At 38.5% G+C, this 13,801-nt stretch overlaps 1 protein-coding gene across 5 annotated transcripts in view; it reads right to left on the bottom strand.

Annotated features, from left to right (window-relative positions):
• ADAM23 (ADAM metallopeptidase domain 23) overlaps window positions 1–13,801 on the bottom strand; it is a 318,865-nt gene that overhangs the window by 26,726 nt on the left and 278,338 nt on the right. For all 5 annotated transcript variants that reach the window (XM_077448514.1, XM_077448511.1, XM_077448512.1 and 2 more), the window contains exons 21-24: window positions 13,269–13,374; window positions 9,518–9,637; window positions 7,675–7,843; window positions 4,120–4,231 (exon numbers count right to left, since the gene is read on the bottom strand). In XM_077448514.1, the coding sequence (XP_077304640.1) occupies window positions 4,120–4,231; window positions 7,675–7,843; window positions 9,518–9,637; window positions 13,269–13,374 (507 nt within the window). The remainder of the gene's footprint in view (window positions 1–4,119; window positions 4,232–7,674; window positions 7,844–9,517; window positions 9,638–13,268; window positions 13,375–13,801) is intronic.

Below are 13,801 nucleotides of genomic sequence, written 5' to 3' on the forward strand. Positions count from 1 at the left end.
GCTGTTAGGGATGACTTCTTCTCTTTTGCCTACCTTAACGTTCTTTTAAATCAGATAAGTTCCTTGTATCACACTGCCAGACAAACATTTCAGAACGTTTATATTAATATAGTGAAAAAGAAAAAACGCACCCCCTTTCTTTCTTACACCACCACTGCGCACAAAGAAAATATGTGTGAAGTAAATCTCCAGCAGCTACTTAATAATATATAAATGTGTGATTTCAAATGAATAAAATAGTAGCGCTAATATTCACAACAAAATGAATAAACCTAAACAATCGCTTAATATCCCCCAAGGGTATCAAATGACTCCATAGGTGCACTCCACATGTAAAAATAAAAAGTGCTTCCAATAGTGAAGTATAGTAAAACTATTTATTTAAAACAGCACACAAAACCTTCAATTATTGCACTTACATCCTTTTCATTAAACAAAGGCACTTCAACATAAACTTTCCAAAGTGGAGAACTTGCACTGGTAACGCGATGTACTGTGGTCTCGGCGGACCCAAAAATAACTTGTAAGTCTCACCATCCACTCCACTCGCTCTCCTATCCACTCCCCTTTTCTCCACTTCAAAAGCACTGCACACTCAATGGCCAGTACATCCGAACGTTAAAAGCTCCTAATAATTGCTGTGTAACCACGCCCAGACATCTTTCGTCAATATGACTTAATCATTGGGGTTGGCTCCACGGTCTCAGCTGACACTTGCGCGCATGCTTGCGCAATAAGACATTTTGCTTGGAAGTGTTCAAGGAGTGGAGTATAAAGGGGAGCAGCTGAGACCATGGAGCCAACCCCAACGATTAAGTTGTATTGACTAAACATGTCTGGGCGTGGCTACATGGCAATTATTAGGAACTTTTAATGTTCGGATGTACCGGCCATTGAGTGTGCAGTGCTTTTGAAGTGGAGAAAAGTGGAGTGGATAGGAGAGCGAGCAGAGTGGAGGGTGAGACTTACAAGTTGTTTTTGGGTCCGCCGAGACCGCACTACATCACTTTACCACTGCGAGTTCCCCACTTTGGAAAGTTTATGTTGAAGTGCCTTTGTTTGATGAAAAGGATAGAGTGCAATAATTGAAGGTTTTGTGTGCTGTTTTAAATAAATAGTTTTACTATACTTCACTATTGGAAGCACTTTTTTTTAAAATTAAAACCTTTTAATTAAAATAAAAAATATGAATGTATTAAAGTTTGGCATTGAAGCCTGCGGAACGTTGTAGCCATATTCAGTGCAACATAGGTGCAATGCAATGCAATGTACAGGTTTCTACAAACTCCCCTAGAGCCAGGTCCTAATGGAGCTATGTACCTTCTGCTAGGGGGCTGGAGAAAGTATAAAATGGGCTACATGTGCGGTAACATCACTGCACTTGAGCTCTGTTGAGATCTACAAGATCCTCTGCTACAGTGGCAGATGTGACTTTTAAAAAATCAAGAAGTGGCTGCACGCTGTCGCGAGTGATAAACATGGGTAGCTGCTGCTATCACCTAATGTCTTTCACACATAAAATAATTGACAAGAGGTGAGCGCACATAATAATCATTTTATTAATTGTTTATTTTTTTGCTATTCTTGCAAATGTTATTGTTTGAGCAGTGCTATCACATACTCTTTACAATTATTAGATGTGACTTTTAGTCATTCCATTCTCATATTCTTGTGAATAGATCTGTGAATGGATGACATAAATAACTGTGCGGGTGAGCCACACACAGTCATGCTAAATTCAAAAGAAAACAGGATGCTTTAGGGAGAACCCCCCTCATGATTTAGGTAAGTGTGGGGGGGGGGTGGGGGAGTAGGAGGGAGCTGAGGAATGAGCCCATGCTTCATGTTACACCCAAAACCAAGGTCACATAGGTGGACTTTCTTTTACATTAACTAGTGTATACTCTGAAATAGGGCAAAGGTAAAAAAAAAACAAAAAAAATATAGGCTAAAAAGGGTTTAGGTTTATAAAAACTGAAAAATAGTGAAAATTTTAGTTATGCAAAATACTCCTTTTTACAAAACAAGTAATATGTTAACCTACAGCTTTTCTGCAACAATGGAAGTAAATTAAGCTTTGAAAGGTAATGCAAACAATTCATACAGGAGTGTAAAATTCAAGGTACTACACCCTCTGAATAATTACTTGGAAAGTATTGCAATGCACTGCAGTGCAAGATACTGTGAAAAGGCAATGAGCAAGGAAGAAAAAAGCTAGCCAGACACATATAAACTTTTTTTTTCAGGTTGAATGGAAAAAAAAAAAACAGTGGAGTTGATTTACCAAAACTGAAACGTGTAAAATCTAGCGCAGCTGTGCATGGTAGCCAATCGACTTCTAACTTCAGCTTGATCATTTAAGCTTTGACAAAAAACCTGGAAGATTGGTTTCAATGCAGAGCTGCACCAGATTTTGCACTTTTTATTCTTAGTAAATTAACCCCAGTGTGTCTCTATACAGCGTGGATGGACAAATCTCCCGTCTCCCCTATCTTATTTTGACAGCTGGTTTTCTGGCTGTCAAAATACAGGAACCCCAGCTATATCTGATTTGTTGCAGTTGTTGCTCATCTAACAATTATCTCTGCCCAGTTCCTTCAATTTTTCAATCAATGGATGCCTAGCAGGAGGATGGCGATCAATAAGAAACAACTGACACAATTCTACCGCTGCCAATTGCCTCGGCACAGTCAAAAATTGCTCAGAAGCTCACAAAATTGATCAAATGGTGGTTCTTCGATTTGGAACTTGCATTCAATTCAGTCATTTTAGTAACACTGAATAATCAATGGTATGATCATAATAATATACCGTTGGCCACTTCTCAGTTTAATTTCTCTTTGGGAATTCCGGCATTTTTCTAATGCAGTATTTTAAGTGATTCTAAAGGCAATTTTTTTATAATTAAAATAAAAGAAATGTTATACTTACCAGCTCTCTGCAACAATATTGCATAGAGAGACTTCTTAACTCTTCTTTGGAGGTCCCCCCCACCAGCGTTATCCACTCCTTACTGCGGGTGCCGCCATAGCAAGCTGTTTACTATGTGGGCACCCGTGTGGGCGAGCTCCTGAGACGGGATGTGTGCACATATAGCATGGGTTGGCCATGTCCTCCACTCTCTACTTACAGGATTTGACTGACAGCAGTTCCTGCTGCTGCCTGTGTCTCCTGTGAGACCAGCAAGTGGAGGAGCAATTCTGCAGAGGGAACAGTGCTGGAGTGGTAACAGAAGACAGGGAAGTGTTTATGAATTGTGGGAGGGTTACGGTTAGAGAGCTATTGGTTTACCTAAATGCAGGAAATGCATTATGGTAAAAGAGTCAGAATTTACCACTTTTAGTATGTGTTCTCCATCACAATGGCCCATGAAACATTTTACTTCCCTTCTGCTTTTTCTGTTTTACTTTACGTTATCAGTATATTCAGTTGCACATTCTGCATTCATTTCACACAGACATGAAGAATCTAGTGAGCTATTAAACAATTATCACATTCAGACAGGGGAATCCAACCCAAACTTTTTTTTTTCAGTTTTGAATGGAGTAAGGAGAGGAAAGAACCCCATGTAGGGTTTTAACTGCTATCCATTTGAGAACTTTTCCTTCCAGTGACAATGATTTTACCAGACAGGGAAAATCTGCAACAGAGACATAGAATGCAATGGAAGCTGCCTTGCCCTACTCCACTTAAATAAAAAAAAAAAAAAAGCTCTTTATTATCACTTCCTATTTGGTTAAAGCATTATCGCTGTGACAGTAAGTCAAGGGAAATCTCTGTAGTGGAGCCTCAAATAGCACCGAAAACACTGGGGTTCTAATCCATTCTACCAAAATAAAATAAAAAAGAGTTTGGGCTGGATATACGCTTTAAAACTGTACAATTACGCAGGCGTTATTCATAACTAATCTATAGCATCTGCTGTCCTTGTTTTGAGGTAATTAACTACAATTCATGTGGTTTTACCAAAGAAATGATCCCAGTAATAACAGTTTATTACAGCATCTATAAAACCTGTTTACATAATCGCATGTGACATAGCTCTGGCATATTTCCTGCTTCCCTATGTTATATGACATCATGTAGTAGCTAATAAACAACATAAAAAATGGCACAAACCCTTCGGTACATCCTCCTTTTTTCCGTTAATCTCTTTTTTTGGGTCATAAATGCTGCAGTCCGTTCCTGCCCAGGTGGAAGAGCATATACATGTGGCTTCATTGCTGCAAACCTGAAAATAACTGAATAGTATTAGGAGCTACAAATGGTATCTTTGCAATATATTGCACATTCTATGAATTATTTTTATTGATTCTGTAGGCGCTGTTGAAAGAGACACTGCAACTTTGCCCATGCAAAGTTTCTGCCAAAGACCCTCCTCCCTGCCCCCCCTCCATACTCACTTTACCAACATTCCATTGCCAGTTCTTCCGCCTCCGCAGCTGGCACTAAAATGGCTGGTGTTTGCGATTAGGGGAAACAGTGACATAGACATGTGACAGTGCACAGTTCTAGCGACTGGCTGCTAAACCCAAACACTGTCAAATGGGAAGGAGGGAGTATGTTCCTCCACCTCTGGGTGCCAGGCATTGCTGCAGGCTGCAAAGAAGGAAAAACAGCAAAGCTGGTAAGGTGACTATAGGTGTGTCATAAAGGAGGGATCCCTTGCAGAGACATTGTCACTTTTTACCCTCCATGGGCAAGGTGATAGTATCTCTTTAAATAAATTAATTGTGCAGTGATATTTGCTTCCAAGTCTGACTACAAGAGTTTTTGTCATGTTTTTTTATTCTTTAAGGAAACTCTAAAAAAAGAAAAAAGAACATAAACTCTGCAGGTATAGAGAGTAGGCAACTAGAGACACCTGCACATATCTGCAGCAGCCTTTCAAAACCATTCATTGCAGCCAAGCTGTTTTACAAGGCAAAATTAAAAAGATGTCCATGTAATGAAGGAGATTTCTCCGAAGCTGTGCTCCGATATTTTCCTATTTGCCAATCACTATGATGGGTATTCTTTCTGGCTAACACATACGTGTAGGCCAGAAGGAAATGTCATAGCTTTGCCTGTCAGAACAGCACAGCATTCAGCTATCACTGGTTTGCTGAGAAATTTCAGTCAGTCAAATCAAATTGAAATCAGTCACATCAATCAAATGTTAAACAATTTTTGAACCACTGAGACTTGTAAACATGAACAAAACATCAGCAACTAATCAATATATCACCCATGAGTTTGATCAGACCCCATAATTCAGTCAATTGTGAAGTGAAAACTGGGAAAAGCTTCAAGACATTTTATTAAATTATCAAATTAAAATGGAACTGGAAAAAACTATAGTAAATAGCAATTTTGGAAAAGGCCAAGGAGTTGGTACCAAATGTGGAAGAATGGAACACAGAGGCCCAAAGAAATTGGCACAATTAATATTTGGTTAAATTGTAGGTAGACAAACACCAAGTGGGGTAGAGTGATAAAGTTCTTGACCTAATGCCGTGTACACACGGCCAGACTTTTCGTCAGCAAAGGTCTGACGGAACAAATCCGTGGGACAATTCAACCATGTGTGGGCTTCATTGGACCTTTGCTGTCGAAAAATAAGATGGACTTTAGATTTAGAACATGTTTCAAATCTTTCCGATGGACTCGAGTCCTGTCGAAAAATCAGTTCGTCTGTATGCTAGTCCGACGCCCGAAAACCGATGCTAGGGCAGCTATTGGCTACTGGCTATGAACTTCCTTATTCTAGTCTGGTCGTACGTCAACACAGTCGAATCCTTCGAACTTTGGTGTGATTGTCTGTAGACAAGTCCGATTCGACGGAAGTCCGTTGAAAGTCCGTCGCAAAGTCAGGTCGTGTGTACATGGTATAACAGCTCAATAAAATATATAACTCCTAGAGTACAATATCACAAGGACACAGTTGCAGAAGATCCAGCAAGGTTAGTGTTACTACAGCAAGACTCTAGCATTTAACAGATTGTCACTTTGGCAGGCCTACTTGACCGGAGCAACATCTGAGTAGAGGGGTAGCTGTAGACAAGTGGCGTAGTATTGGCAAATAACAAACTGACGTGGGTTTCAAATCACAGCACAGATGTTCTGATACTACCAGCTGTAGCAGCAGTGTCCCTATTCTGTCCTTTCTCATCAGGAACCACTCCCTAGGCTAAATGAGCTGTCCCTATCCATTGTGAATCCAGTCCCTACACTATCCACTTCACAACTGTGCGCCAACTGCATTGGGGTAGTACTATTAGCATTGCCCTCACTAAAGATGGCCATTGGGGTGATCCAGTGCTGCAGTGTATAGTCAGACCAATGTTCTTCTCATACTCTATTCCCTCTGCACAGTGGTCAGCAACATAGCACCCCCTACATTGGGGAGGGTAAGCTGCCGCTGCCTACATGATTTTATTTTTTAGCCTGTTCGATGAGAGCAATTTGAATCCCATCACCTTTGCATTGAGTCAATGACTATTTTATGCTATCAACTGCTTCTGAAACTTTGACAAATAATAGATTTGAAAGTTCCATCAATAATTAAATTGCCACATGTATGGTCAACTTTGAAATGAACCCACGCCCAAACTATGCACTCTAAAGTATTTGTATAGTTTAAAAGAGCAGTGAAAGTGCTTTGAAAAAAGCCACCATTACCCTTTGAAACTATATACATTGTGGAGAAATTTATTTTCCAAGTTCACAACAGAGGCACTGAAATTGCATTTTTTCTTTGCGTGCAGCCTTCTAATGTAAAAATACACCAAGTGGTTGTAAGTTCTTATAAACAGACTGAAACTTGACTTTAAATTCTTTGTTGTTATTTTTGGGGATCTTAGAGAACAAATTACTTCACAGTACAAACAGCTGCAGAGGTGAGTGAGGGCTTGTTTACTTTTCTTTTTCTACTTTTTGAGAATATGTAAATAGTTTAATGTTCATAGTCTGGGCACAAGCATATGCTAAGGTAAAGTAGGAAATGGAAATACAACACTAAACATGTAAATTGTACAGAACATACAGTAGGTAGATTTTAGAAGCTCTAATAGCAGCTGAGGTCAATTTAATTTTACTACTTTAGAGGTAGCAATAAAGTGAGTTTCCTCAAATAGACATTAGTTCAAAAAAATAAACACTAGTACCAAATATAAATAAGGATGTTGGTGAGCCGGTCTCCTTATCTATATTTGATTGTAAAATTAATTTGTTAGTATGATGTATATTTTGCTGTTTGTCTCTATTCTATCATATTTATCTATTTTATAGATCCCCCCTCCTGAAGAAGCGTTTTTGACCGCAAAACCAGTAGAGGAACTCTGTCACGCCACCTCTCAAGATAAACCCTACGGGGAAACCCGATAGTTATTGTTTGGTTGTGGTGGATATGCTTTTAATTTTTTGATTGTCTATATGTTTTTTACAACTTCTGATTGTTATTAAATCTTTACGTATATATTTTTAATTACCTTTGATTGCCATCTATTATTAAGTACCGAGATAGTCCACAAACCCCCCCATAAATCTTGTAGCTTTGGATACACCAGGTACAGCCTCAGCAACTGTTTGGGTGGTCCAATAACCTCTTGTCTTTAAAAATTACTTTAGAGGTAGGAATAAGTCTTCAACAGTTGATTTTTAGGGCTTTTTCTAACAGTTCTAAAATAAACTTACCCCATGTCCAGAACAGACTTTGTCATTTGAACCCATTGGACAGCTACTGATGTTTAGTGATGAAATATGGAGACATTTTCTGTCTAAGCACATCATTGATGGGCCACATGGTGTTCCATCTTCTACATATCCCATGTCAGTTTCATCATCCAAAAGAATATGGGCACCACTGTGTAAAGATATAATGACACTGCAGTAATGCAACAAACACTTAACTTTTTTTTTCTGTAGAAAAACCTATTCAAAGCGAGCAATGGAATAATTGTACCGTGATACAATACAGTGGTCCTATGCAGTGGAATATTCTTCACAAATTGCAGATGTGATGTTGGGAGATAGTATTAAAAAACATTCCCAGAAACACTGATGAAAGTCTATTATGCATGTTCATTTGATTATCCTAAAGTATAACTAAAAGTAAATCTTTTTTTTAGTTTTGGATAGAGAGTGATTAGAATACCTGACAGTTTTTATTGCTGCCTGCGTTCCTATTAGGGAGATTTACCCTCTCTATTTGTCCTGTTTACCATTATCGTTGAAAGTGAAAGTAAAAGAAAATCACAAATTTTGGGTTGTCCCCAGAAAAGTATTAGAGGGAAAGTCTTCCAATGGGGACACTAGCTCTATTGACATCGGGGTCGCCAAGAAATTCCCCTAATTTGCAAGGATTTCCTCTCACTTCCTATTTTGGCTATGGGACAGGAAGTGTAGGGAAATCTCCCTAAAGGAACAAAGATTGCAAAAATAAACCTTACAGGGTTTATAACCTTCCCTTACTCCATGCAAAATGAAAAAAATATTTTCCTATAGTTCTACTTTAAAGTGAAACTAAAGTGTAAATAATAATAAAAAATAAAAAAAAACTGGCAGGCAGGCTTTTTATTGTAGAGGAGTCAGTGACGTCATCCTCTGCTGGCCAACCAAGAGCGTCGAAGACTGGAACCAAGGAAAAACCAGAAAGAAGACGTCAGCACTGGCTAGGGACCTAACGGGTATCAGACAATTGAAGCAGAGGGTAAGTATTGGGGACTTTAGTTTAAAGTGTATGTAAACCTTAAAAATTAACTTCTTTTGTTTGCTCCCTTTTGGTTACAATTGAACATTTTTCTGTTTGACAAGTGAAAAAGTACCTGTTAATTTGGCCAGAAATCAGTAAACTCATAACTTCCTGTGCTTTCTGTTTGTGCACAAGAATATGTTATGAAGCTGAGGAATGATGAGGTGGGGGGAGATGTGGATAGGTGTGTGTTTTTTGTAATGCATCAGAAATTATGTAGGCAGGGCTGAAAACAAATGTTTTTAAAGTGAGAGGGTTGTTACAGTATATCAAAAAAGAAGATAGAAGCATGCTACATTTCTGGTACATCAACAGTTATTATTCTGTACCTACCCTATGTTTAAATGGTGAAATATGGGGAAATGTCTATGTATTGCAGAGATGTAATATATATATATATATATATATATATATATATGTATATGCTTTAAAGGAAGTATGAAACCTGCCATTGTTAAACACTTTGTCAAGGAAAGTCTAAGGGCCCATACACACTTACACACTTGTTCATTTTTGGCAGATGCATTTTCATTACATTGAATGTGCACACTGGCATGCCCTCATGTCCATTCAAATGCAATGATGCACATTAGAATGTGTGTTGACATTCATTTTGATACATTTAAAGCATTGAAGTGCAGAATCTTATTAGCATCCCCATGGGTCACGCTGGAGTCTTGGGCCTGAGGCAGCCCCCCATTCTGCCTTTGTTGTAATTCACCACTGTTTACAATAATAAATGGTACAAAAAATATTTATAAAGCATGTAAAACTTTAAATGAATACCTGCAGTCCAGAACTCTCTTTTGGTAATTAATGTATGTTGGTGGAATGTCACCCTCTAATTTGCCAATACGAGGGGTTTTAGATACATTTGCACACAGCAAAAATCCACAAAATACATCACTGCAAGAAAAAAGTCAAAGTAAATGACATTGCTAGTGCCTTTTATTCATTCAATGTACATCCCGCAATATAACTTTCTTAAAGTATTGTTATTAGTATTTACAGAACTTGTATATCTATAACGTACCACAAATATTAAATAAAAATATAACAATGTCTATGAACACTTCACTGTGAGCCTGCAAAGTTGTTGGAGTATGGATTATTTCATCCATGTCATAAAAAAAGCATACAGTCACAACTCCTACATGGAATAGGCAGCTTCACACACACATAGAAAGCTTCACACACTAAAACTATAAAGTGTTAAACAAGTAAATCTTGCCTATGCTAACGTCAACTACAAAAACAAAAAAACAAAACAAAAAAAAAAAACAAGGAAATGCACTGTCACTCCAAGTCTTACACACTACAAAATGTATAAAGTATACAAAAGGGAATGGGACATGCAATACATAGCCCTTCAACATGTAGTAGGGAAAATGTTACTTCTGAAAAGTCTTCTGCCTTTGTGATTAGTCCCCTGGTACTACAAGAAAACCAGAAATGGAAGACGTGCAAACCTAGTGCATTACCAGAGATAATTTAATAATAAGACATTTTTATATAAAAGTGGGTACTCACAAAATGCAACTGACAAAAGGCCATAAACACAGTGCTTAGCTCTGAGGAAGGGGGTGCGCCCCCAAAACACGTTAGCTGTACCCTGTATTTATGGCCGTTTGTCAGTTGCATTTTGTGAGTACCCACTTTTATACTAAAATTTCTTATTATTAAATTATCTCTGGCAATGCACTAGGTGTGCGCGCCTTCTATTTCTGTTTTTCTTGTAGTTCCTTTCGGATTACCCCATATGCGGAAGGCAGCATCCACCTAGTTTTGGGATACCATATATACCTTTCACACCACCATTTTATTTGACATCTGTTACTCCACACCTTGGAAGATCTATTAGCGCTGGAAGTGACTGTTTTTTTGGTTCCCCTGGTACTTTACGCATATCTAAATCTAAAGCAGTTTTTCTGTCTTTTGAATAGTGTGATGAGGGGTAAAACCCCCTTTGTTTTTATTATTAATTTTTTATGTAATTTGTGCCTTTGGGAAGATTTTTTTTTCTTTTCATGTCCTGCAAATACAATAGGAAGAGAGAGAACATCTCCCTAAACTGAGGGAAATACCCACTTATACAGCTGTCACTGGCGCAAATGTCCCACTGGAAGATTTCTCCTCTATTTTTGTTTTTGTGTCAACTGAAAATTTTGGATGAGAGTGGTCACTGGGAGACACATAGAGTGCAGTATAAATGGATAAGAAATAACTGTCATATCATACAATAATCCTACTGGGTAGGGTTGGATCCTATTGAATGAATGAATGAATGAATTAAATATTTGTATAGCGCACAACGCATCCCCTTTAGATTTGTACCTAGTTTTGGGCACGAGGAGGAGGTTTTTGTTGGCTGATCGAAGACTGCGGATTGGTGTGTAATGATTAATTTTCTCAGCTAGGTATTGAGGAGCTTCTCTATGCACGCATTAGTGGGTGAGGCAGAGGGTCTTGAATGTGATCTGATTTTTTACGGTTAGTCAATGTAGGCTCCTCAGGGAAGGAGAGATTGATTCCCAGGGTTTTTTTCCTGTTATCAGCCTTGCCGCCGTGTTTTGGATCAGTTGTAATTGCGCAAGTTGATATTGTGGTAATCCTATGTAAAGCGAGTTTGCGTAGTCTAGTCGTGAATTAATGATTGTTCCAACTACCACTGCTTTAACATTCTTTGGGATAAAAGGGATGAGTCTGCATAGTAGGCGTAGCAGATGGTGAGATCCACTGACTACTGCTCCTATTTGTGCATCCATTGACATTTGTGAATCTAAAATAACCCCAAGACTCTTGGCTTTGGTCTTAGGGGAGATGGTCTGCCCAAAGACAGTGGGAGGAGTCCAGGAGGTTTTGGTTATGGAATTATGATTTGGGTGTAGGATAAGAAGCTCTGTCTTTGATTCATGGAGTTGGTGGTCATCCAGTCTTCTACTGAATTGAGGCAGTAAATGTTGAAGAGAACTGGTGACAAAGGTGATCCTTGAGGGACTCTGCAGGCGACTGCCTGGGATTCAGAGAAGAATTTTCCTAGTTTCACTGTCTGTCAACGATTTCCTAGGAAGGACGCAAACCATTGGAGATCTGCATCTTGGACTCCGGCTACTTCAGTGAGGCGGACGAGTAGAGTATTGTGGTCTACTGTATCAAATGCTGCGCTGAGGTCTAACAGTACCAGGAGACATGACTCTCCGTCATCCGCTGCTTCGAGGGCGTCATCCCAAATCTTAAGGAGTGCTGTTTCTGTGCCATGACCCGGACGGAAGCCTGATTGCAACGGGTCTAGGAGTTTATATGTATCCAGGTGGAGTTGTAACTGTTGTACTACAGCTTTCTCCATGATCTTCGAAATGGTGTTAAGGCTTGTAATTGGCCTACGGGTGTTAGGGTCCTGAGGGTCGAGGTTAGGTTTCTTTAGCAGAGGTTTGATGATGCCTTGTTTGAAGGTGCTAGGAATGATCCCTTCTTGGAGTGATCGGTTTATGAGGTGCGTTATAGTAGGAGCCACAATGTCGGAACATTCTTTCAGTAGTTTTGTGGGGATGATGTCAGTTGGTGAGGTACTGTCACAAAGTTTATTGATGATGTTTTTTGTGGTGTCTGCGGTAATTGGGGTCAGTGGAAATTTTGGCGGTTGTGGAATGTTGGTGTAGACATCCTCTTTTTGTTGTTGATGGCTGAGGTTGACTGTTTTCTTCTGACAAGTTGTTTTCCTGATGGTTTTGACTTTATCGATGAAAAAATCCGACAGTTTGTCACAGTAATCATTAACTGGAGCCTATGAACACAACTTTTGGAACTCTGAGTAATATCCTATTTTAAACATATTAGCTTGTTTGTATCCTGGCTTAGAATATTGTGATAATATACCACTAATAAAAACTACTCCTAAGCATGACAGAAAAAAATTGCCAATAATAATACAGAAAAAAAACACCACATTTGCCTCTGTCACCAACAGACACATGCCTACTGGTAAATCCCCACCTGCTACTGGTGCTGATAAGGTTATTAATGAATATATTGATAAAACAATAAGAATAAAACTGATACTGTTTACAGCCAGCCTAGATGTGCATGTATGTTTCACTTACACAGAGAGGTTGATTTACTAAAGAAATACAGATTGTTCACTTAGTAGATAAAGTGTAACTGTGTTCACATTGAAAACAGGGTTTTTGCTTGCACATGATTGGATAAATGATGTGACTACACCTTCATCTTACATGCTAAGCTAAGTGAACATTCACTTTACAAAGTGTACTTCAACTTTACACAGTAAACATGTTCTATATCTATTAGTAAACATGTTCTATATCTATTAAATAAACCTTTATTTTGTTACACAAAGAATCCATAACCAGTGGTAAATTTTTGGACAATTGGATCTCTTGGCAAATTATATGAAGGGACATTCATTCTGCTATTCCTACAAGAAACAATGTTGGCTTATATATAGCAATAATATTAGGAGAACTTTCCTTGAACTGTCCATGTCCATTCTAATAACAACTAGCTCTTTTTAACTTACTGTTTGCTGCACTTGATCCAGTTACCTCCATCCTTTCCACAATTTCCTTTCTCTGTGCCTTCTGCATTCAGTCTTTCATAACAATATTTGTCCGACCCTGAAGCTTCTGCCATGACAGCAAAAGAAAATTATAAACCAGAAAATTGTATACTTATCTAATAGTAATTTTCCTTTCAATATTATACAATAAATGAAATCCCCTCAAAAAGGACATTGTTCTTGTAAATATACTCAATGTGAAAGCCCTGGGAGTTTGTATGCTGCTATGATGTATTATCAGAAAAGGAAAATTACTGATATGTAAGTATACATTTTTCCAGTTTCCTGACAAAAACATGGCAGCATATTCATGGGACATAACACACCAAACAAGATATTTGGACAACTTACATTCATTCAAAATTGAACAACCAAACTTCCCTGTGGTCATTGCACTGCTGACCTTGTGATAGGTTTGGAACGTGTAATATGCAGACTGGATTGCTAACCTACGTATTCCACCCATAAGGACATAATCCCTCTGGTAGAGCGGG

This window comes from Lithobates pipiens, unplaced genomic scaffold, assembly GCF_037356315.1.
Source record: "Lithobates pipiens isolate NorthernLeopardFrog02 unplaced genomic scaffold, aLitPip1_a1.2 Scaffold_22, whole genome shotgun sequence".
Lineage (NCBI taxonomy): Eukaryota > Metazoa > Chordata > Amphibia > Anura > Ranidae > Lithobates > Lithobates pipiens.